The sequence below is a fragment of the Hemicordylus capensis genome, chromosome 4, assembly GCF_027244095.1.
Source record: "Hemicordylus capensis ecotype Gifberg chromosome 4, rHemCap1.1.pri, whole genome shotgun sequence".
NCBI lineage: Eukaryota > Metazoa > Chordata > Lepidosauria > Squamata > Cordylidae > Hemicordylus > Hemicordylus capensis.
The window spans coordinates 143,408,148-143,434,389 of NC_069660.1; the positions used below are offsets into that span (position 1 = coordinate 143,408,148).

At 41.5% G+C, this 26,242-nt stretch overlaps 1 protein-coding gene across 1 annotated transcript in view; it reads right to left on the reverse strand.

Moving 5' to 3' along the window:
• Positions 1 to 203: 203 nt before the first annotated feature.
• Positions 204 to 26,242, reverse strand: part of CDC73 (cell division cycle 73) — a 182,574-nt gene continuing 156,535 nt past the window's right edge. Inside the window, exons 12-17 of the mRNA XM_053313544.1 lie at positions 21,832 to 21,867; positions 21,542 to 21,629; positions 12,606 to 12,767; positions 11,333 to 11,433; positions 2,918 to 3,059; positions 204 to 2,106 (exon numbers count right to left, since the gene is read on the reverse strand). Coding sequence (XP_053169519.1) covers positions 2,070 to 2,106; positions 2,918 to 3,059; positions 11,333 to 11,433; positions 12,606 to 12,767; positions 21,542 to 21,629; positions 21,832 to 21,867 — 566 coding nt within the window. The 3' untranslated portion in view covers positions 204 to 2,069. The remainder of the gene's footprint in view (positions 2,107 to 2,917; positions 3,060 to 11,332; positions 11,434 to 12,605; positions 12,768 to 21,541; positions 21,630 to 21,831; positions 21,868 to 26,242) is intronic.

Below are 26,242 nucleotides of genomic sequence, written 5' to 3' on the forward strand. Positions count from 1 at the left end.
TCCTCTATTCAGAGCTCTCCAAGTTACAGAAATACAATCAACGTCTCACACATTCAAATGGAAGAGTTTTTTCCCTCCATTAGCAGAAAAGTAACACAACTGTTTTCAACTCTTTTAATTACACCCATTATTTAATAGGTTCTTCTTGAAGAACACCATCTGGTTCTTCATCATGCTAAATAAAAGTGCTGGAAGACTCAACGTTAAGAAATTTTCTGAACCCCTTTTTTATTTTAAACACACATTCTAGTCCTGAATTAGTTCATCTATCTAATTCTAATGGCAATATTCTTTTAAAAATACTGCCAACATGAAATCTTGTCACTAAAAAAAAAGGACTGAAAGGCTGAAAAAGTGATTCTTGCTCCATTCACAACAAAATAGAAACCACAGTCTCCACATTAGAAATAAATATCATAAGTATTCAGAGTATCCCAAAAGCCATTTAGACCTCAATCACAGTTCAAAAGGAGATAGTAAGAAAAACCTTAACATCTGTTAGGAAATGTTACGAGCAACCAATTAGGATATGAAATAAAGCAAACTAAGGAAGAATATGTAGAATATTTTACTTCTGACAAACCTCAGATGCTCAGCATAAAAACATGGCTCTGAATCTGAAACACAGAAATAAGTGGTTTCTTCAGCTGAAAAAATCCATATGTAATCGACTGTTGAGGATCATTGTGTGTATCCACTGGTATGCAGCATTCAGCAGCTATGTTATAAAATACAAACTCACAGAAATACCACATTTTCTTGCTTCAGTTATGCTCACTCTCCATCAAGCAAACATCTTCTTTGGTTACTGAAAGGTATTCCAGATTAATGTGAAAAGCAGATTTAGCCAGCGTAATTGGAGATTAAGATGTTCTGGGTTTCTTATGCCACTGAGACTGGGTACTTGTGTTACCTTGGCAACGAGGGATGCCACTTCTTCTCACATCACTAGAGCAACAAGTGAAGTCCTGGACCTCACAATGCAGTTTCCTTCCATGCCAGTGTGAGCTTTAGAAAATTGGTGTAATATACTGCGAGTGAGGAGCAGCTGCAGCATGAGCTCCTCTCACTTGGCTGCAGGATTTTCATGTTACCTGGCTATGTGAAAAAGAGTGATGGTGCTGCAACTCTCCTACTATCAAAGTAAGAACGCAGTCTAAGAAAAATGTGAGGATCTACATCTATTGGGATCAGAAGAACTCTGATTCTATTCTGCAAACTCTGTGATAAAAATAACCCCAGACACCACCCAATTCAAGCCTAAGGAGGTTCTTGTGTATATATAATGTATAGAGTTTCATATACACCACAACGTGGGGTCATATGCACACGCAATTTTAAATTAAAGAATTTGCATGGATAATGTTGTAATTCAAATGTATTCATAATGATTTTTTGTTTGTACAGTTTTGGTAAACTATCATCATAACAAAAAAGCAATTTTGGATTTCTTTTCATCCCTTTTCCAAAGACTGAAAGAATATACAGTACATATACAGATTGACAATTTGATTAATCTAAAGCAATCTTCACTTTGCTTAGTTCCTAGAGTTCTTTAGACTAGAAGATAATACCAACCACAACAAAAGGTCTTTCATAAGTGAAACAATAAAGCAAAGAACCAAGAACTATGCTCAGAAGCGAAGTGGTTTAGAACATCTATCTCTATACCTATATATACATACACACACAAGTCTGTAACCTTCTGTGAAAATCAACCTATATTCTATTGGAAAACAAAAACATTATTGTAAAAATGTTGCTAATTTAACAAAATGGGGAAGAAATGGCTGCTATCAAAATATACAATTTGAACTGCAGGCTAGAAGGCTTATGTTATTAAAAAATAGTTTTAAGCAAAATCCTTTGCTTGTAATGATGGTTGTCAGCCTGTCATTGCAACACGGTGATCCAACAAGGTCTTATAAAAGATTGAATGATGACTCCCTTCTTTTTTTTGTAAAATGTTCTTGACAAATTATGGACAGGGAGAGCTCTCTTCCCTGGACCAGAGTCGTTTCAAAGTCTTCAATCCAATGTCAATCCAAAACAAAATGGCAGTGAAGAATTCAGAATCTCAAGTGGGATTTGTGCTTTACCATGTACCTGCAATGTTAAGAAATACATCATTGTAGCTTTGGTGGTACATGCATATATTTGTAGATTCAGGCAAGCATCCTCTCAGGGACAAAGTTAACAATGTGCAAGGACTTTAAAGGAAGTGGTAAAATCAAGAACTCGTTGCCTTTGCAATCAGGTCATTGGTGTTTCCAGTTTTCTTCTCTTCCTAGTGAAGAGAAGAAAGCCTGGAAGTGGTCTGTCAATTAAAACTCATCACAACGGTTGGACTGTAATAAACTAACCAATTCCTTATCAACAACACGTTTGTAAAACTTTCACGGTTTTGAGTGATGCTTACTCTGACAATGAATATCACAATTCATTCAGAAGAGGGCTGATAATGTGCCACATCATTCGTCTTCCAAAATGGATTAGCAGGGTGCAAGGGAAGGCATGACATTACAGCACACCACTGTAGTAAGTCAATGTCTGCCCTTACTCCACATCAAGGCAATTCACAAGCAAATGAATGCAGTGCACACGCCTGAGTATGTATGTATGCCAATGTAATCTCCAACAGTGAAACGGGCCATCCTTTGCTGGGAATTTTTTAATACCCAACAGCCAGTAATATGTTGATGCTTAACCACTGTATTACAACCTTGATGATTTATTTTGCTGGGCTTCAGTATGTATTATTTTTCTACTGGTCTGTGACTAATAAAAGTATTGGATTAGAATGGACTACAAGGTATTTTCTGGATCTTAAGCTGAACAGTTTGCTTGCAAGGTTCAATATACAGCTGATCTGCATGCAAAGATGCAACTGCAAATTGTTTCCCAGATTCATATTTACCTGTCCAGTTTTTCCCAGAAACGCAGAAACACTGGTCTGTCCAAGTGCCGTTTGTGGTAACTAAGCTCCAACACTTCTACATCCCATTTCTGGACATTTGGATCTAGACGAACTTCATCATATTTAAGATGGAAAGCTTTAACTAGATGGGAAACAACAATGGCGGTGGTGACACAACAATCAAACTCACTCTCCTGAACTTAAAAATAACTTCATAGGCTTGGGTTATGGAAAAGAAGCTGACAAAGAGCCAATTCAAATGTGGTCACTCCCCAAGCAGTAGGGATGTGTATGAGCTGGTTCGGCGCCTCCTTTTGGAAGCGCCAAACTAGCTCGAGTGCCAACATTTGAACCATCTCGACTGGATGGGGTGCAGTTCCCTTAAAAAGCAGGTAAGGAGCTCCTTACCTTCTTGTCCTTGCCCCACCGCTTTTCCATGGGTGGCATCCGCTCTTCAAATGGCCGCATGACATGGGGCTGCGGCACTTTCCCCTGCAGTCTCTGTGTGGCATCAGAATGCACATGGCAGGTGCAGCTGTTTAGAGAGTGGGCACTGGTGGCAGAAAAGCGGTGGGGTGGGGACGAACAGGTAAGGAGCTCCTTACCAGCTTTTTAAAGGAACTGCTTCCCACCCTGCCGGCAGGTGCACAAACGTCACTTGAACATCGCTACCAAGCAGTTGCCAGCCACGTAAGTATTTAAGGCCATCACTGGGTATACAACCATGATCAAGTGGAGGCTATGATTGTGTGAAATGGCACCTCCATATGGGTGGTGTACCTGTGGCAGCTCTATTGTGATGAGGAAACACTCAAACCCACATGGAAATGACACCACCTACATGGAGGCTGTGGTTCACACACAGATGGAGCTTCCATGTGAACTCAGCTGTGAGCCTGCTTCCCAAAGCTTCAGAGGCAGTGTCATGGGAAGTGTGTCCAACAGTCGGGAGACCTGGGTTCAAATCCATACTCATTATGAAGCTCTCTGGGTGTTCTTGAACCAGCTATTAACACTCAACTTCACAGGAATGTACACAACCTTGAACTCATTGGGGGAAGGATGGGATAAAACCACTACCACCAAGAAGGCAGTAACATTTATGTACCAGTCTTAGTTTAGCTTCAGTACTTGGTGTTTGGGGAAGAATAGCTGATTTCAGTCCTTACTTTAAGCAGCTGATTTTGTATTAGTAATTTAGTAACTGTTACCACTTCCAACTGTTGTCAACTCTCAGGCCTCGGGGAGCAGCTCCGACCTACAGAGTCTGGCCTTGCTCCTCTGCAATGCCAGGTCAGTTCAGAATAAGACCAAAGTTGTCCACGATTTGATCGTGGATGAGGGAGCTGACCTGGCATGTATAACTGAGACCTGGTTGGGGGAGGCGAGTGGTCCAGTGTAGGCTCAGCTTCTCCCACCATATTCTGTCATGGAGCAGGCCAGGGGAATTGGGCGGTGGGGTGGAGTGGCTGTGGTCCATAAGAATACCATTTCCCTCACCAGGGCCCCTGTGAGACAGTTGACTTATATTGAGTGCATATTTTTGAGGCTGGGAACTAGGGATAGATTGGGGATTCTGTTGGTGTATCATCCACCCCGCTGCCCAACTGACTCCCTAACTGAGCTGACGAAGCTGGTCGTGGAGTTGGTGTTGGAGGCTCCTAGACTTTTGGTGCTGGGGGACTTCAATATCCATTTTGGGGCTGGCTTGTCTGGTGTGGCTCAGGAGTTCATAGCGGCCATGACAACTATGGGCCTACCCCAATTAGTTTCTGAACCAACTCATGTTGTCGGCCACGCACGTGATTTGGTCTTTTGTTCGGATCAGGGGAGTGTTTCATGGGTGGGGGATCCGGTGGTTTCCCCATTGTCATGGACAGACCACTACCTGGTTAAGGTTGGTCTCACAGCCGCAATCCACCCTTGCAGGTGTGGTGGACCTATTAGGATGGTCCATCCAAAAAGGCTGCTGGACCAAGTGGGATTTCAAAAGGCCTTGGAGGATTTTGACGTTGGTGTGGCCGGTGATTCTGTCGATGCCCTGGTGGGAACCTGGAACAGGGAACTCAACTAGACAGTAGACATGATTGATCCTAAGCGTCCCTTCTGAACTGCTGCAAAAATGGCCCCTTGGTATACTGAAGAGCTGTGGGGGCTGAAGCGGTTGGGTAGGTGACAAGAGCACAGTGGAGGAGAACTCGGTTTGAATCTGACAGGATTCAGCATGTGACCCACTTGAGGACTTATGCAGTGGCAGTGCATGCAGCGAAAAAGAGATTCTGGTCTGCGCACATTGCGGCTGCAGGTTCATGCTCGGCAGAGCTATCTCGGGTTGTGAGGAGTTTGGTTTCTGCTCCTTCTACTTTCAATCAGTCCCTGGAGCTGCTCTGCTGTGATGCCTTTAATGGGTTCTTTGTGAATAAGATCTCCTGTATTCAGGCTGACCTGGACTCCACTATTTCTGCAAGGTCTATGGAGGAGGTGTCCAGTGATCCCTCTTGCAGTATTAGATTGGATCAGTTTCAATCTGTGACTCCTGAGGATGTGGACAAGCTGCTTGGGGCGGTGTGGCCTACCACCTGTTTTCTGGATCCTTGCCCAACTTGGCTGCTTCTATCTAGCAGGGAGATTGTTGGAGGTGGCCTAGTTAATATCATAAATGCATCACTGAGGGAGGGTAGGGTGCCTCCTTGTCTGAAGGAAGCAATGGTTAGACCACTGTTAAAGATGCCTTCCCTGGACCCCTTAGCGATGGATTGTTACAGGCCAATCTCCAATCTCCCTTGGTTGGGCAAGGTGATTGAGAGGGTGGTGGCTGACCAGCTCCAGGCAGTCTGAAAAACAAACTGATTGTCTAGAGCCAATCTCCAATCTCCCTTGGTTGGGCAAGGTGATTGAGAGGGTGGTGGCTGACCAGCTCCAGACAGTCTGAAAAAGAAACTGATTATCTAGACCAGAGGTTCTCAACCTTGGGTCCCCAGATGTTGTTGGACTTCAACTCCCATAATCCCCAACCAAAGGCCACTGGGGCTGGGGATTATGGGAGTTGAAGTCCAACAACATCTGGGGACCCAAGGTTGAGAATCCCTGATCTAGACCCATTTCAAACTGGCTTTAGAGCTGGCTATGTGGTTGAGATAGCCTTGGTCAGCCTGATGGATGACCTTTACCGGGCAATTGACAGAGGGAGGACTCTGCTGGTTCTTCTGGAGCTCTCGGTGGCATTTGATACCATTGACCATGGTATCCTTCTGGATCGTCTGGGGGAGTTGGGGATGGGGGCACTGCCTTGCAGTGGTTCCATTCCTATGTCTCGGGTAGATTCCAGATGGTGGAGCTTGGTGACAGATACTCCTCAAAATGGGAGCTGTTGCATGGAGTCTCTCAGGGCTCCATTCTGTCACCAATGCTTTTTAACATCTACATGAACCCGCTGGGTGAGGTCATGAGGAGGTTTGGTGCTGGGTGTTATCAGTATGCTGATGACACCCAAATCTACTTCTCCTTTTCATCTTCAGGAAAAGGCACTCATTCTCTAAATGCCTGCCTACAGGCAGTAATGGGCTGGATGAGGGATAACAAATTGAAGCTGAATCTAAGCAAGATGGAGGTGCTCATTGTGGGGGCTCAGAATCTGAGGGGTGTGTTAGATCTTCCTGTGCTGGATGGGTTTCCACTCCCCCAGAAGGAGCAGGTGTGCAGCTTGAGAGTACTGCTGGACCCAGGCCTCACCCTGGTATCTCAGGTGGAGGCCATGGCCAAGAGTGCTTTCTATCAGCTTCGGCTGATTCAACAGCTGCGCCCATTCCTTGAAGAGGATGACCTCAAAACAGTAGTGCATCAGCTGGTAACCTCTCGGCTTGACTATTGCAATGCTCTCCACGTGGGGCTGCCTTTGTACGTAGTCCAGAAACTTCAGTTAGTTCAAAATGCGGCAGCCAGACTGGTCTCTGGGGCAACCCAGAGAGACCATATTTTTCCTGTTTTGAAACAGTTACACTGGCTGCCAATATATTTCCGGGCAAACTACAAAGTGCTGGTTATTACCTTTAAAGCCCTGAACGGCTTGGGTCCGAGTTATCTTAGAGAGCGCCTTCTTCTACATGATCCCCACCACACGTTAAGGTCATCGGAGGAGGTCTGTCTCCAGTTACCACCGGTTCATTTGGTGGCGACTCAGAGGCGGCCCTTCTCTGTAGCTGCTCCTGGGCTTTGTAATGCACTCCCAGCAGAAATCTGCAATCTTAATTCTTTATTGACCTTCAGGAGAGCCCTTAAAACCCATCTGTTTGGTCTGGCCTTCGAGGGTTTTAATTAGTTGTAATGCTCTAACCTGGTTTTCAGGGTTTTAATTGTTCTTATTGTTTAATTGTTTTTTAAGATGTTTTAATTGTTAATTGGTAATTATATTTATATTTCTGTTTTAATTGTTGGTTTTAATCATTTCTATTTTAATTGTAAATCGCCTTGAGCCTTCTCGGAAGGGCAGTATAAAAACTGAATGAATGAATGAATAAACAAATAACCAGAGCTTATGTATCACTTCTCCATGGCTCCCTTCCACACCAAACAGGTAATGTCTCAATACTGAAAATCACATGGGACAAGTCCACAACACAGACTGCTATACTTTTATTTTCTTCAGCGCTATGCCTTACAAGGGACTTATATGTTCTGCTTAGCACTACAGACAGATCCAAGTTACTCCTGGCTTTTATGCTTTCAAACTGAGAACATCCATTGTGACTGTCCCTGTAGCCCTGAAATCTGTTTGCACCAAGCTCAGTCTAATGCAATTAAGCCTGGATAACACCACCTCTATTCTATTTTAAGACTATCACAAAGTGCAGGCTCTAGGGCTTTTCCTTCAAGTCCTGAAACAATTCTCTTCCCCACTTTTGCTTTTATTGAACATCTAGACTGAAAAGGAGTTCTGGGGAACTCAAAAGTCTGTTCACTAGTTGGTGAGGTTAAAGGAAGGTATTCCACGGGGGTCCTTTTGGATTTTGTCAACAACATGGTTATTGCTCATACCAGCAGCGCTCACATCCACATTATTTACTGTATACAGACATTTCCAGAGTACTGAGGGATGAAAACATGAGCGAACATCAACACGTTACCAGAGCTTGCATAAGAATGAGCAAACCCGGAACACTAGGCTAGGATAAAATAAAGCAAGGGTTTTCTTTTCTTTCTTTTTTTGCCTTCAATATGACTGCTTTATATAGCCTTGTAAATAAGTACTTTTACCCAGGCTAAAAGGAGTAGCTTCCTAAATGCTGTGTAGCTCAAATAATGTACAAAATGAAAAAAAAGTATATCACTACTCTACTCAATGGCCTTGCAGACAGGTGTACAGTAGAGGGAATGCTTTTACTATCCTGGAGGATATGGCAGTGGTACCATGTAGCATTCCCAAGCAGTTTGCTTCTGTTTTCTCTATGGAGAGGTCCACTTTTGAAAATGGGATTAAAGACTGCTACTATAAGTCCTGTGCAGAATCTGATCTTCAGAGCATTTTCTTAATCTAAGACAAGGTGATGTGAGCCAATTCATGCATTTGCTGTTGTGCTGTGCATGCCTGCAAAAACCTCCTCTCCTGTGAATGTATTTTGCAGCGGCAATGCTTGTGTGTGGAGATTTCTCATACACCAATGTCTACTTGAGCAGCCCTTGCATACCTTACATGGGTCCAAGGCACTCGAGCAGTAGCCCCCCACAAGCATATAATCACTGAGCTGGATCTTAACATCACTGTAGGCGCCTTTGTTCAGTTACTACGACTAATACAGTGTATGCACAGCACAAACAAGAATCACATACGAAAATACCAGGTCTAAAAACTGGTATAATAAGCTGCCTAAAGGTGGGATTTCTCCTATTTAAAACTTTTTGGTACCAACAAGAACTTGTTGTGTTAAGTACATCAAGTTATGTATCAAAGACATCTCTGTCATTTATAATTAAAATACTAATCTCATACTAGGTTATACCAACTTTTCATTATAAAGAAAGCACACGAAGTATATCTATCAAGGACATATGCTTTTGCAAAGAAATCTATGAATGTCAAACAGAACCCTTGATTTAGGAGCAAAAAGTATTGAACAAGAATCAATTCACTAAAAAGTGACCTTCAAGTTCAATAGACTTGCATTAACATGCGATTGCAAGCAGACCTTTAAAATGGCATTCAGATAAAATATTCATGTTGGTTAAAATGCCAAAAACACAAAAACTTTCCATTCAAAATGCTTACTTCCTTACAGACATTCCTGAAATGAAGGGATAAAAGAGATTATTCTCTACAGAAGCAATTGGCACACAGTCCAAAAATAAACAAAATTATTTCACAAGAGGTCAAGAGCTGTAGATTGGAAGACATAGGATAAAGAGAGGACTATTTGAAGCTTTGTTCAAGTGACACTTTACAGGATTTTGGCCAGCATAAAGTGATATTGTGAGATACTGAGAGATATTCTGATGTACTTTAGATGGACTCTAATCTGGGATTTGCATGATACATTTAGACATTTTCTTGGATTTTACTGCAATCAGCTTTAAAAAAAAAAGAAAGAAATTCAATCTACACTAACCAGCTTTTAAATCGTTGTTAATCTTCGCTGTGGAAGCAAGTCTGTTTTGACTGTACTACGTTTTGCTTCTGTGCCTGTTTGAAGGTCAGGCATTTCCTTCAGCTTCTGATACACAGCTACTACAATCCCTTGACAGATGCCTAATATCGTCCTTCATACCCTGCATGTGCTTCTAAATATTTTCTTTAGCACGTTACTTTATCTATGGCAGTGAAAGAATCTCACACAGTGTGCATACAAGTGAATCAACTCTTCTGGCTCATTGTGAACATTCAGAAGATTTAACATGTTAATTATATTATTTTATTATCCTACAGTGTTAGTCCTTCATATTTGGGATTGTTGATACATATTGCTTAAATTTACATAATGCTTTCAGATGTTCAAAGAGCTTCAAATGTATTTATCTTCTTGTAATTCTTACAATCACCTTGTAGGACAGGCCAATATTACTGTTCTCAAACTGCAGATGAGAGGCTGAGAGAGTCAACCAGTTTATTTCCTCCAAGTAACAGTATTGCCTTCCTACAGCTGTGTGCATTAACAAATATTCTCTCTTTTACCATTAATGTTAAACACATCTTTTGACGGAAGCCACTGGGCCAGTCCAAACAACTTTGTTGGATTGTGAACTAATGCATAAGTCCACAAATGTGCTCTACTCCCTGCTTTTTCTTCTTCTAACATGTGCAAACACTTTCTGGTTTCTTAAACCATTGTTCCTTATGAGGTCCAAACCAAGGAACTGTGGTTTAATCAAAACCAAGCAAGGATCAAATGGTTATCCTGCCCGTACTGTAGGCCAGAACTTGAATCAGGAAATATAGTTCCTACTATAATCCTGAACACACAGCATACAGATGTGAGTGAGAGAAAATACAACAATTCAACTTCTATTAGCAATGTTTAGGATTTTAGCTGACATTTAATGCTGAGCAATAGTTTAGGCATTCCCTTACCACTTGTGTGCTAGTTCTTGCTACCCCAGCTATTCAGTTTGGTATCACAAGTGGCTATGAACCTGAGTTTAGGAATATACCAGATTTCATTTTAAATTGAGTTGGAGGTGGTTCCATACAATGTTGAATCTGGGAAGAGGGGAAGGGAAATTTACGCATGAGGTGGTTAGGGCATGGTATATGCAATTCTGTGGCTTGCATATGATACGTAGGTCTTAGCATTAAGTCTAAACAGGGCATAAACATGAAAGCATCAAAGGACATGTTAGACAAGATGGCAGGAAATCTGTGTGTAAGAATCAAGTTCCTACTGAACTTCTATAAAGTTTTCTATAAAAATGGTTATATTTAAATCACAGCAGAAATGGTATAAATAACCTCCCCTACCTAGGCTTTTCTTCCACAACTGCTTCTTCCCAACTGTTTTTCTCCCAGCAGGGATTACTTAATCCAGCAGGGATAACTTCATATTCCCACTAGGAGAAAAAAATACTGGGGAAAGGAGGATTCGGTACCCTCTCCCATTTGCTATGCTGTGCTTAAATTGTCCCTCTCTCCTTTATAGGAATAACACAGTACTGTAGAATTTCAGCCTCCTCACCTCTTAGTGTCCCCAAATTTTGGTCCTCCTCCCAGTTCTCAGTCTGGTTCCATGAGAGGTTCTAATCCCAAACAGATAACTCTCCCTTCCCCTAACAGAAGCTGGGCTGCAAACTCTTTATTTCCTAGGCAAGTGAATATTCTTTATCACCACAGCAGCTCATCTAATCAGTTTCAGCTTCACAACCACAAGAACAATACATTGCAGATCATCTAATCAAAAGCATGGTGAGAATTCGTTCACAAGTAAAATTTACTTTTTGCAAAAATATCAACAGGTGACCCATCAGGTAGCAACCACGGCCAGCCCTTGAATTGCCAAGCAGGACCCTGCACAAATACAGCTACAACACGGTCCCTAAAGAGAGAGAAAAGGAGAGAGAGAGATGAACTCAAGTCATTCCTGTAGTGTTTTCAGACAATCCAAGCAATGAGAGCAAGACTGAAAGTACTGCCCTACAAAGATTCATACCTTGGGCACTGTGATATTTCAGACACTTAGAACTTCTGAACAAAATTTATTTATCCACTGCATGGGGACTTCTAGCAGTTAACTATCAGTGGATATCCATCTGCGTCCCAGTTTTGTTCAGTTCAGAACATATTCAGGTAGCAGACCAGTGTATGGAATTCTTTCAAAAATCAAGATTTATCATGGACTATACTGTAATTCCAATCCATGCCAAACCACTTCAAGACCAGTGAAACACATGAATATCATTAGCGAAATAAAAGAAAAGCAATTTTATGGTAGCTATAGGAATCTACCCCTTGTGTTTTCCAATAGGAAGGCTATTATGTACTCCAATGCTGCTTCACTTTATATAAAATACTCGTGGCCTAACTTATCATCATCTCCAAGTCTCCTTTAGTGTGATGGAAAAAGATACCTAGTCATCATAGTTTTTGCAGTCTCAGAACAGTATGGCGTGTTGGGAGATTAAAATAACCCACTCCTCTCTTCAGAGGTTCTTGTTATATAGTAATAAAGAGCTTCTCTTAAATAATGTTAAGTTGTTGGAGCCCATTTGACACAAGTACAAAAATAGTTAATCAAAAGTTACAATTCTGGAGTGAGATTTCCAGTTATGCTTCATCCCATTCCAGCTGTCAAGCAAATAGTAGAATTTCATACATTCATGTAAAACTAATGTTGGAGATGAGAGAGAATCGATTTGTGCTTAAATCATCCAGAGTGGAAAGATATTAAAGGCATTTCCCGAGTTACAAACACCCAACTTAGAAACAAAGCTCCATAACATATTACATTAAGGAAGTCCCCCATTTACAAACGCCAACTCACACATACAAGCAAGCCATCACTCTTGGGAACTATATGCATTCTGAGTTACGAACATTCTACTTACAAATGAACTTTTGGAACATAACTGTTTGTAAGTTAGGGACTTCCTGTATTCACATATGAAAAGTTTCAGAAGCATTTCTGAGCACATTTTATGCAGCTCCGTTGATTTCACATTCTGGCTGAAGGACGGCAACATCAAAAGCAAGAAAACCCTCCACCCTTACCAGTCTTGAGGCATAAGTTTTAGAGGTTGATCAACGACACGATATGGTACTGTAACACTGACTGTAGTTCCACCGGGCTGCATCTGGTCTTTCCTTCTCTGTATTAAAGTCTCATTTTCTCGTTGACAGCCTTGCTTTTTCTTTTCATTGGATGGCACAAACCTTAAGGGCATACATGGTGAGAGAATGAACAGGCTGGCACTAATTGATTTGATACAGTAAAGGTGAAAACAAGTATTATGTAGTCTGGAGATTAATCAGAAATTGGACAGAATCACAGCAAGGCATTGAACACTAACAGCTAGTGCTGTCTCTAAATTCATCAAGACAATTTCAGAAAATCCGTAGATCACTATAGAAGAGACAAGGATGTCATTTAAATGGGTATTTACACCAGAAACGGTGTCACTATAAATAAGTTCCAGATGGGTAGCTGTCTGCAGCAGAAGCAAGAGGTTGTCCTGTGACATCTTAAAGACTAACTCATTGATCACAGCATTAGATTTCATGGCTGAGTTTACCTATACCTGACATAGTGGGCTTTACCCCATGAAAGCTTCTGCTACAATGTTAAGTCACATACATACCACACAATGACTTAACATACAATGTTAAGTCACTCACATACCACACAGAGAAATGGTGACAGGCATGAGAGGCATCTGGATTGCTGAGCAGCTCTCCAAAGCATTTCAGTGCTGCTGCAGAGATGGAATACTCTGTGCCTACTAGGCACTGGGCAACTGCAGTTGCAACATGACTTCCATTGGGAATAATTGAAGTAGCATCACAATTGCAATTGTGCAGTGCTTAGTAGGCATGAAGTAACCCATCTCTGTAGCAGCACTGATGTGCTTTGGAGAGACTCGCAGCAGAGACTCACATCTCTCATCCACCAATGTTACTCTGCTTAGTCCCTGAGCATCTGTTTTAACTAGACTTCCAAAATGTGAATGTCTAGAAACCCAATTCTAGGACTCATGTTGGTAGTACAGTCTTGAGAGGGGGCAGATTCAACTGTTATACATCTTGCAGTAGGGCAGAAGTCAGCCTCTGATAATTGATGTGCCTCTGGTAACTTAAATATATTTTAGTTACATCACCCATAGCCATTAAAGCAGCAACAATGAGTCAAGTGGAAAATGTCTCTATTTCTCATATTTGTACATTTTATGGGATATGACATTTTATGGGATATTTTCTAGGCTATGATATTTAGAAGAGAGAAGAACCCAGATTAAACAGAGTGTTTACAGTAGTGGGTAAGACAGAGCCTAGAGAAAAAAAGAATCAGGATTAGAGAATCTCTGTGAGTGAGGTTTTATTGACTATGAAGTACATCCATGACAGTAAGTCATTAGGATCATACAATTAGGTTGAAACAGCAATGGTTAGTTTGACAATCCATTGCCAAATCCCGATACATATATTTTAAGCCCTAACAACATAAACGACCGAATATGAACACCATATTTAAACAATGTATTTATTGAATTTCCTTGCTTTCAACAGTAACACATAATTTCTTCTTGGAAATGGTCAATAATAATACAATTACTGGCCAATGACTTCCTTTCCATGCTAGCAATCAGGACATTCTTCCCTTTTAAACTGAATGCAGTAAGTGGAATGCACTGATCTCCTATTAACACTCTGAACTCCTTTGTATTCAAATATTATTAACTAAGACACGTCAAACTGATTTTTAAAACTAGAGGTCAGCATCTGCCACAAACCTGGCTATTTTATATAACACCTGGGCAAATCCGACAATAGAGTTAGGAAATTATAAACTCCAAATCTGGCATATTAATAACTTGTCAATATGAAACATAAAGAGGCAACTTGTATCTAGTGGCTCACATGCAAGGAAATAAACGCATGACAGCACTTCTGCCTATTAAAAATGACAGCCATGCTTTTTAAATCCTCAGTTAGCAAAATATGCCTTTTGAACCCCAATCAAATAAATAGTCTGTATATAAATTCTAGTAAAAAATTTAGGTTTACCACTGGAATTGTGTTTCTAGGACATAATGCAAATCAAGCTAGCCCTCTGAAAGAGCAACAAAAGACACTGAAATAATGGTTGCATTCACATATCCAAAAGACAATGAAATAATGGCCGCATTCACACATCCCAGAAAACCAGAGTTCAAAGGGCCTCCGGTTGAAATTTTTGATTGTCCAAGTGTGTGGAACCGCAATTCAGACCAAAAGTGTACCCATGGTTTCCCTCCCCAGACTCCAATTTGTACCTTTGGTTTGTAGTACGGTTCGCCACCTGTAACTCCAGTTTTGCAGTGCCAGCATTATCCAAGCACAGCACCACAGTCCCACTCTTCGGCAACCAGAGTTGAGGGAGGAAGCGCACCCACCAGGGCTGTTTCAGCTTCCGGAGGCAGTGAGGGCATTCCTTTAAGGGTGGGGGAGGGTGCACTTACCCCTCCCGTCGCATTTCCCCCACCAGTGCTCCATTGTAGCAAAGCCCCTTGGGGCGGGTGGAAGCATCCCTTGGGTGGAAGCATCCCTTGGGTGGAAGCATTCCCTTGGGTGGAAGCATCCCTTCCTGCTGCCCTGTTGTTGTCCTCGGCTGGAAGTACTTTGTGTGTGCGCATGGCAGACGGGCGCGCATGCACCCCATACTTCCGGCCACTTCCGGCCGAGGATGACAACAGGGTGGCAGGGAGGTATGTTGCCGCCCAGAGGGGCTTTGCTACAATGGAAGGCCAGCGGGAGAAATGCAGTGGGAAGGGCCAGTACACCCTCCCCCGGCCTTAAGGGAACACCACCACCACCTCTGTAATGGTTCCGGGCACATCCCTAATCATCAGTAGGGCGGTACGAGCCAGCTTGGTTCAAGTTGGGCTTGATATCGAACTGGCTTGGCAAGTTCGGCGTCGAACCAGTTCGGAACTCTACTGGTAAAGGGGAAGTTGGTGAGGATTCCCCTTTACCAGTAAAGGAGCAGGGGGGCTTCCCTAAGCCTAGACGGAGTGGGAGGGGAGTAAGTTAGTACTTGCAAGTACTATCATCAGTGACAGCTCTTCCCCAACCTCGCTGGCGTTTCCCCAGAGTAGCCAGGACTGTGATCTGGTTCTGGCCTTCTCTGGCCTGGTTCTGTCTTCCACACACACATGGAGGCCATTTTAGTGACCTCCATACATGCACAGAGCCCATTTGCATGACTACACCCTCACCGAATTTCACTTTACCAGTAGAGCTCTGAACCGGTCTGGTCATAGAGCTGGACTGGTTTTGACCGAAACTGAACCGGGTCCCTAATCACCAGCAGCTGCCCTCCTTTCTTGTCCGCATTTCCAGTCACCCAGTTTTCAATATCCAAAATAGAAATAGAAATTTATATTATGATAAACAAATCACTAAGTCAGGCTGTAGGAAAATAGCTTAGCAAATATTAAGAAGCTGAAGTTTTGTTATTAATACTGAGTTGAAGCTTTGTTATTAATTCTGCTACTTGTCTATCTATGCTGCTCAAGTCAGCACAGCATTATTTAGCAAACAACTTTAAACCAGCAAAAAAATATATATATATAACTAACACCTAGACAGGTCTTCTCTGTTTAGTTGTTTTGACCGATGTTTAACAAGATGCAAGACACTGATAAGTAGGCAATTCACACAAAACTGAAATGAAATATATTGCCAACACAAACTTGAAGACAAGAACAAAATATGACTGATTGTAAACACACTTGAAGAATATCAAAGGTTCAAAGCAGATATAACATTAACAGTCACTAGGCAGTTGGAAAAAGGCAGTTGGAAACATGGCACAAGCTCACATCCACTGCCCCTCCCACACAAATTTCCCTCTTTTAGCCAAATAGCATTAGCTATGGCACAATGTTATATCTGCACCAGCACTAACCATACTCAGCTTTTAAACAAGGATTTGAATGTAGGACGCATCCCAAAAATCTGTTGTATGAGAAGAAGACACTTCTGTTTGCATGATGCATTTACTGATTCTCTCTTTCTTTCTGCATCCTTTGACAAGCCATTCTGGTGAGTCCTCTGACTCCCTCTGCTTGTCCTCTGTCCCCTGCTAACTGAGCAAAGAGGCACCTTTTAAAAATGGGGATTCTCTTTATTTAGCAGGGGAGAGCAACTGGCCCTATCCCTCCAGTGGCTGTTGCTGGTGTCTACCTTATGTTTCTTTTTTAAAAGAGTGAGCCCTTTGGGGACAGGGAGTCATTGTATTGTATTGTATTGATTAATTTTTCTATGTAAACTGCTTTGGGGACTTTTGTTGAAAAGCATATAATTATATGTCTTATTCCCTTTAGCCAGTTTTTGAAGTGGGAGGCTGCACGCGCATTGTTAGGGGGCGGGGGGGGATTAGTGACCCCCATTCCCAGCAAGCAGAAATGCCCCCCAATCATACAAGAGTAAATATAAGTCTAGGGTGAGAAGATGGGCTTTCAAAGCCTGGCTAAAGCTAACCATATTTTGTGCTGGTACAGATATAATGCTACTTAGTAAAGGTAGAAGAGATCTGAATAGGCAAGAGGACAGAAATATATTCCACAGCACATTTCCAATATCCTGATCATGCTTGGGATGTGGCTGTAATTATGTTTGCAGCACGCCAAAGTGTCATTACAAAGTTTAAAGCTGGGTAAAGTACATGTGGAAATTAGCCAATATCCCAACTTCCATCAAAAATAGTATAATTTAAAAATGTGCCTTTAAAGCGAATTTATCACCTAAATCTCAATAAGCTAAGGTGCTCCATCGATGCTCTTGGGCCATGCAATATTTGCTGAGGTGATTTCTGAGACTGTGACAATAGGAATGGTGGATCACAGCTCTTGTTCAATCACCTATCTTACTGTAATAAACATCAGCTGTAAGATCCGTTCAAAAGCTTCTTACAGCTGGAAAACAACGCTTGAGAACAGCTGCTACAACTGACCCAATCACTCAACAGAACCTTTGCCGCTTCTAGAAAATCTTTTTAATTCACTCTTGATCCACTGACTTATGAAATAACTGAAATAGGGAAATCTACCAAAATAATATAAAAGCAGAAATAAAAATGGCAATAAATCAACAGAGAACTGGAAATGCTGTTGGGTGCACAAAACAACTTCCATGGAAGTTGAGATTTCCCTCCTCTAACTTTGGGGTATAAAACATGTAAACAAGACAATGGAAAATTGCTTCCAAACAGCACTAGTCATGACAATGCTGCATACTGACTTGTCCTGCTCCAAAGAAATGCTTCTTAAGGTCGCAAACCATTATGGCAAAACAGTGTACCTCTTGGGATGACAAAGGAATAAAACTAACCAAAGTAGAGAATTAGTACTGCCTCTTACAGCCCATAAAAGAGGTAAAGGAGGAAAAAAGGACAGAATTTCAAATACAAAACCTGCTGATGCTTGATTCATGCTTCCCAAAAGCCAAAGTATATGACAGGCATTTTTCTTCAACATAACACATTTTAAATTATTTTTATTTTCACAATTTTGATTATTTATTAATGATTATTATTAAAAAGTCAGGTCTCTAAGTCAAGTCTAAAATGGTAATGTGAGAAACAAGGTCATGGATTCTCTATTCAAGGTAGGACAAGGAGCTCTGGTGAACCTTTCATCTAGCAATCTTCCACATGCTTCAATATCAAAGTACCACCTTGGCCTAGATAATGTTATGATAGCAGATCATGCAGTTTTGCTGGTACCATTCCCAGCAAGCAGAAATGCCCCCCATTCAAACAAGAGTAAATGTAAGTCTAGGGTGAGAACATGGGCTTTCAAAGCCTGGCTAAAGCTAACCATATTTTGTGCTGGTACAGATATAATGCTACTTAGTAAAGGCAGAAGAGATCTGAATAGGCAAGAGGACAGAAATATATTCCAGATGGAAAAGGTGCAGAAAGTGGTAAACAAAATTATTTGGCAATCAACCCTACAAGGAAAAGTGAAGTGTTTGGGACTGTTTTTTGTTTTTTAAAAAACCCAAGATGACCAAGGGGGAAAATTAGGGCACACATTTATAGAATTATGAGTGGTATGGAGCCCAAAGAAACAGACAATGGTAGAACCTCTAGTCACCCAAAGAATGGCTGGCAGTATATTATAGCAATATAGCAATAGCAATAGCACTTACATTTATATACCGCTCTATAGCCGGAGCTCTCTAAGCGGTTTACAATGATTTTAGCATATTGCCCCCAACATTCTGGGTACTCATTTTACCGACCTCGGAAGGATGGAAGGCTGAGTCAACCTTGAGCCCCTGGTCAGGATCAAACTTGCAACCTTCTGGTTACAGGGCGGCAGTTTTACCACTGCGCCACCAGGGGCTAAGGAGAAACCACAAGTGCACCTCTTCACTCAATGCATCGTTAATATATAGCATTCCTTGCTTCAAGATATTGTGATGGCCAGCAGCTTTGACAGCTTTAAAGGGGGATTAGACAAATTTAAAGAATTTAAGTTTATCAGCAGCTATTAACTCCAATTGCTAAATGGTATTTTCCTTTTACAGGGAGTATGTCTATGAACACTAGCAGCTGGAGGACAAACAATAAGGAAGGACTCTTGTTTTCATGCCCTGCTTCTGACTGGCCACTGTCAGAAACAAAAAGGCTTGACTGGAAGAACCCTGGGCTGCTTTTCCGCAATTGTTGACAAATAGTTTATCAATCCAGGAATGTGGTGTTCAGCAGGTTCTAGATGAAAACCCTTAAAGCTCAGGATTGAGATCTGGAGCTTCTCCTTGATCCAGTTTCAGTGTATGTGGCCTCAGTAGCTTGAAATATCATTTTGCAGCTTTGGCTGTGGTGCCAACTATGCCCCTTCTTGGGCAAACATGGCCTGGCCACAGTTTTCTATGCTCTAGTAACATCCAGTCAATATTATTAATGTGCAGTGGGGTTGCCCTGTCTGGAAACTAGGGATAATGCAAAATATGTGGACAGTTTGTTGGCTGGGACCGAGTGCTGTGAGCATATTATGCCAGTACTGAAAGACCTTCACTGGCTGTCTGTTTCAGGGCTCAGCTCAAGGTTCTGCTCCTGGCCATTATAAAGCCCTAAAGGGCATGTGACCAGGATATCCGAAAGTTGCCAGTTAAGATCGTCATCTCTTTCTTTTGAGGTCACACGGGTGGCAATCAGAGAGAATGCCTTTTCAGTGGTGGTATGCCAACTGTGGAATTACCTCTCTAAACATATTTGCCTGGTACCTTTGCTTTATTCTTTAGGCACCAGTCAAAGTCTGTCCTGTTCTTTTGGGCTTTTAATGGCCCTTGATGTTTTCTATGCAGTATTATGTTTCCCAGACTATGGGAAACACCTGTTATCAGGCATCAGCGATATAGGAAGATGCTGAAAGGCATCATCTCATACTGCGCCGGAAGATGGCAATGGTAAACCCCTCTTGTATTCTACCAAAGACAACCACAGGGCTCTGAGGTCACCAGGAGTCGACAGCACACTTTACTATTATGGATACTCATCTTAGTGTCTTTTTATCACTTGTGTCTATTATTGATATTATTTACTGTTCTTAAAAAAATGTTTATATCTATTACTTTATATATTGTTAGCTGCCTTGAAGCTTTGACAAGAAGATAGGATATAGGGGTGTGCACAGAACCGCCAAACTGCGGTCCGGCACTGGGATGGGAGGTGGCTTTAAGAGCGGGGGAAGGGTTTACTTACCCCTCTTGCCGCTTTCCTGCTCTGGCGCCGTAATTTCAGAAGTAATTGGGGCAGCAGGATACCTCCCTGCTGCCCCTTCCCTGCTGATCCTATGAACAACTCCCAGGAGTCCTTTGCACGTGCGCACATTGTGTGCGCGCCTCACGTCTCTGTGACATGCGCGCGCACAAAGGACTCCTGGGAGTTGTTCATAGGGACAGTGGGTAAGGGGCAGCAGGGAGGTATCCTGCTGTCCCAATTACTTCTGAAATTACGACGCCAGAGCGGGAAAGTGGCGGGAGGGGTAAGTAAAACCTTCCCCTGCTCTTAAAGCCACCCCCCCACCCGAACCGGACCGCCCAGGTCCGGACCGGACCAGAGGCCCTCACAATGGCCTCCGGACCGGTCCGGGCCCATCCCTAATAGGAGATACATTTCTAAATTGACAGTGCACAATACCATACACATGCAATCACCTGTGTTGCCTCTAGCCTCCTGAGTTAGAGAGAAGACATCAGTGAAACACTGGTGAGGCAGACAGAAGTGAAGGCCCAATTCTGTGTTGCCATCATCCCCTCCTCAGTCCTAAGTGTGCCACAGATCCCAGGTACTAATACCATATGCTGATTACCCATGCTCTACTGCACAGCTCAGTGCAATATATCTAGGCATTTACCAGGACAATGAATGTTGCCATGTTTGCATATGTAGAATTATCTGTCAAACTTTTAACAAAAGCATACAAGATTATAGCCGCTAAATGACATAAGTAACCACAGAAAATAACTTTTTGAATCCAGTGTGATAAATGAATCTAGATCTGGGAACAAACTGGAACTTCACTATGGCTTGGTAAGATGTTCTCAGTCTGAACTATTCTTATAATAGTCATAGTGATCTTCACAAATAGAATTGTTTCAAGGAGAATTGGGTAGAAAAATGTTATCTACACTGAACTTTGAGGAGTAGGCAAAGATAAAAACAAACTAAAGTATGTGCGTTTTAGAAAAGTAATCCATAATTTGTTTAGAATTACAAGTTACTTGGTTCAAAGCTAATACAGTTCTTGTAATACTTGAGATCACAGCAGTGCTTTTTGCCAAGTAACCTTACACTTCCATTATCAATTTTGGTCTACAAAATTTAAATTGCAGTTGTTAGAAATAACATGCACTGTTTCTGGAATAAATTACCACTTCAGCTACATATCTTTACATCTAAAGACAGTCTTTTATGAAGGATATTTTAGTTAGTGACTTACTTCAGATCCTGCAGAAGATCTTTTGCATTAAGCATAGTTATTAAAGAGGTGGTAGCTGCTGGAATAATGATTATGGGTGTTCGAGATCCTGTAGAGAGATAATTTTTTTTAACAAGTAGCAGATATAATTTTAACAAAATGCAAATTATCATCATCATTATCCCTTGCCCTGAAGCTCAAAAAAGTTATGGAAGAATAAAGAACTAATTGTAAATCCTCACTTAGGATTCACCATATAAGATATGAAGTTTGTGGTTATAAAAGAGTTTATGAAGTTAGGAGTAACTTACCTTTTTTCTGGTTTGGAGGTGGCCTTGCTTGGGAGACTGTAGAAGAAACACACATCTCAGAATGACTGTGTTTAAATGGAGCAAATTTTGATGCTGAATGAGATTAGTAAAATTTTTTTGTTTATATGAGCAACTATCCTAAGATTAAAAAAAGAGCCTCAATCCATTTCCACCTGGCACAGTGTAATAATGTGTAGTGGTTGAGAGCTCCTAACTTCAGTATGAAAAGCAACAACGTTGAACAACCTTTTCAGGGATGTTGGAAGGATTACAACAGACAAGAAGATGAACGAGAAGCATTTTGCATATTCTTTTTAAAGTACCTTCAGGCCTTCTTCCATACAAACCTGGCCAAGCTGTGAGATCATCATCTGGGTCATTGTTCTGGATCTTGCCTTTTTCAGAGAGACACCTGAGATGGGGCCTTTTCAGCAGTGGCTCCCAAGCTATGATAAGAACACCCCCTGGAGTTCCATCAGACTTACTGGTTGCCTTTCACTGCTGAATGAGACCATTCCTATTCTAGCATGCATTTCCTAGCCAAATTGATTTTGATTGCTGCTTGATTTTAACTTTTATTCTGCTAGCGGTTTATGTTCAATTATCTTTTCATATGATTGTATTTTAACCAATCATTTTGTTTTATCCCTTTTTAACTTGATGTACCTCTCTTTGAGTTTTCTTTAAAGGAAAAGTTGCTGCCACCACTCACACACCAAAGGCCTACAGTACCAGAAAGTTCCTCAGTCCCCCCCGCCCCAGATGATGTCTGTTGCTTACCTGCTGCAAACCCACCCGCAGGATCACTAGAGACGGTGGTAGTGAAAGAGTTCCTCAGACCCTCTCCACTATCCCCCTCCCTCATTTAAAAAAAAAAAAATCAGAGCTGCAGCCACCTTATACATCAAAGGTCTGCAGTATCAGAGAAAGAGTTCCTCAATTCTCCTGCCCCAGCAGTTTCTCACCAAAATCAGAGCTGCAACCTCCTCATTATTTGTTAACAAAGTTGGAAGAATCCACCACCCCCATGTAGTTTTGCTCACCTTAATAATTTTGAGGCCTGTTAGTTGGCAGCAAATTTACAAGAAAAAAAAACAGAGTAAAACCAGGCAGCAAAATAAGCTGCAGTAACTCTGCTACATAGAAGCCTATGAAAGTGATGTCATAATCACATCAGCCAATGAGGTGCGTTTTCAGCCTCCACGGCTGCTGGGCTAACTTTAAAATATGTCTCCTTGAAAACTGTACAAGTTATAACAATGATTCTTGTTTCTCAAACTACTGATGATGTGACTGAATGCAGTTATGTGATACAGAAACATGAGTGTTAGGAAAATACAGTGGTCCCTCGACTTACGAAGTACTCGACATCCGAAGATTTCGACATACGAACGACAAAAAATACCGGAAGTCGTTGCCGGTTTAGATGCGGCTTCCTTGACCTACGAATTTTTAGATGCGGTTTCCTCGACTTACGAGTGTTTCCGGACCTCTGTGGATGCGCTTTTCGACTTACGAAAATTCCGACCTACGAACGTGCGTTCGGAACGGATTATCTTCGTAAGTCGAGGGACCACTGTACCCCATTATACACCACACTCTACCCAGGCCTGTCACATGCAACATGTCACATGCATTTAAAGCACTACTAATCTACCAGTCCTGATCTGGACATTAGCATTCACTATCACCAATTTATTTGGCTCTTTTTGCAGACATCTGAAGGACCACATTTAGCTGGGGTGGTGGGATGATCTTATTTTAATATAAATATTAATTCTAGATTAATATAGATAAAGCTGGATAAAGGGTGGATGTCTGTGCACCACAGATACTATGCACAACAAATTTCCTTAACTGACCTACCATATTAAAGTTTATTTTCATGTTTATATTTGATGCAACTACAACCAGAATCTGTAAGTTTGTCAATATGCAACTCAGATTTTGCTATCCTAAGCCATCTGAGCCACATTTTTAATTATCTTTTCCTGACACTATAAAAAAGGAGAGATAAAAAGGACGAGCCAGCGTGGTGTAGTGGTTAGAGTGCTGGACTAGGACGGGGGAGACCAAATCCCCAATCAGCCATGATACCTGCTAGATGACTCTGGGCCAGTCACTTCTCTCTCAACCTAACCTACTTCACAGGGTTGTTGTGAGGAGAATCCTAAGTATGCAGTACACTACTCTGGGCTCCTTGGAGGAAGAGCGGGATATAAAATGTAAAAATAATAAAACAAAAAATAATAAAATAAACCAATGACACCACTTTAGAAACACCAAGAATTCAGCTGCTAGAGTATGTTCCCGAGTTGATCAAATTTATAGAAAGCCGCCACTTTCTAAAGAGATAGATTTGGAAATGGCAGCTTCATTTGGCTAATAAAAGCAGTATAATTATACTTTGCTTTCTTTAACCAACCTCTTAACTTCCTCCGCCTAAATGCTATATACATTTGGCAAAATCCAAAGGAATAACAAAAGTTGCATATTTTTTTAAAACTCAAATGTCATACAATACTGCTCTTTGAGAAATACGAAAAATCAGTGCCCATTAGCCAACCACACCCAGAGACCATTTCAAATAATAATTCCAATTATTTCCAAAGTAACATACATTGTTAACTCTAGAGAGAGCCTTAACACACGAGGAAGGCAAATGGGAGTGTGCTTCTTGGCTACAATCCTGATGTTCCCACATTCAGCACTTTTCTGCAGAGGGTAGTGCTAAACCCCCAAGATTCTGCATCATGGAGAGGATCTCCCCCTTCAGCAGCTGACTAAATTCATAGCTTTTGAAGAGAATAGCTGCAAGCTATTCTGTACAAAGTGATTTTGGGAATGCAACCATACTGACTTCAGACAGTAAGCTGCCTTTAAAACTCTTAAGATGCTAAGCAACATATAAATAAAATATTGAAGAAATTAAATAATTTTGCAACATCTCTCCAGATGTTTTGTGACACTCTCCTTACTTCTTTGTACCCTGAAGGTCAATCATGATATGGACCAGCCTTTGTACTGATGAAGATCTGCACAGGCCTTTCAGTTAATTTGTGCGAAATCGCATCTGGCAGTGCGACCCCATGTGCGACAGTTTATCCAGATGTATTTCTGCTCTTGCTATTTCTACCCTTTTCATATCATAGCCTGTCAGTTCCAAACACATTCTTATTCTCAACAGCCCTAGTGAGATAAACATGACAGGCAGTATGACCTTTCTAAGCACAGGCACACAACCACAAAGATAACAAATCCAGAAAAGAATCCCAATACCATGTCACTCCAAATACATTAACATTCAATCTTCAACCATCTCTTGCAGATAGGTCTTAATTTATAGCAAAAAAGTGGCTACTTTACAATTGTTAAAAATAGACGGGATACAATTCTTGTAATGGTTATGGAGCATGGAAACACTGGCTTTCCATTAGCACAATAAAAGAATATTCCCTTCTAATAGTTTCACTGGGAAATGCTGAAAATAGTGCATTTTCCATTGGAGGGCACTAGGAACTACTGTGATTAAAAAAAATATGTATGCACAGATTTAATTTGCACACAGTATCCTCTCCTCAACTTCACTGTATCGTATTTCTACTTAAGAGCATGCTTCTTTCTTCTGAGCTGGTAACGTGTGCTTTAACAGTCATAATCTGTTCAGCTCATAATGCTAAGAATGGATGGCATATAAGCAGTGTTCCCTCTAACAGGGATTCCCAGATGTTGTTGACTACAACTCCCATAATTCCCAAGCAAAAGCCATTGCAGCTGGGGATTCTGGGAGTTGTAGCCAATAACATTTGGGAATCTCTGTTAGAAGGAACACTGCACTCAAGTACTGCTTTTCAGTGCTGAATGATGACCAAGCCTGATTCAGGGCATGTCAATTATACCAGTACTACTACTACTACTACTACTACTACTACTACTACTACTACTAATATACTGCTTTTCAAGCAAAGTTCTCAAAGCGGTTTACATAGATAAGTAAGTAATAAATAAGTAAAGATGGTTCCCTGTCCCCAAAGGGCTCAAAATCTAAAAAGCAACATAAGGTAGACATCAGCAAGAGCCACCAAAAGGATGCTGGGCTGGGCTTTGATAGGAACAGTTGCTCTCCCCCCTGCTTAATATAAGAGATTTACCACTTTTAAAAGCTGCCTCTTTGCTCCATTAGCAGGGGTAAAATTATGAACTTCATCTGGTTTAACTGTCATGGCTTCCCTAAAGAATGCTGGGAATTGAATTTTTGGGAAGAAGCTTAGTATTCTTAAAGATCCCTAGCTCCCTTTACAGACCTAGGCCAAATTCAGATATAACACAAAACCAAGAGCCCAATGGACCTACGGTTCTGCTCCCCCTGCCACGCCCCTACCTGTCCAAATTCGGACATAAAAACTGGCCT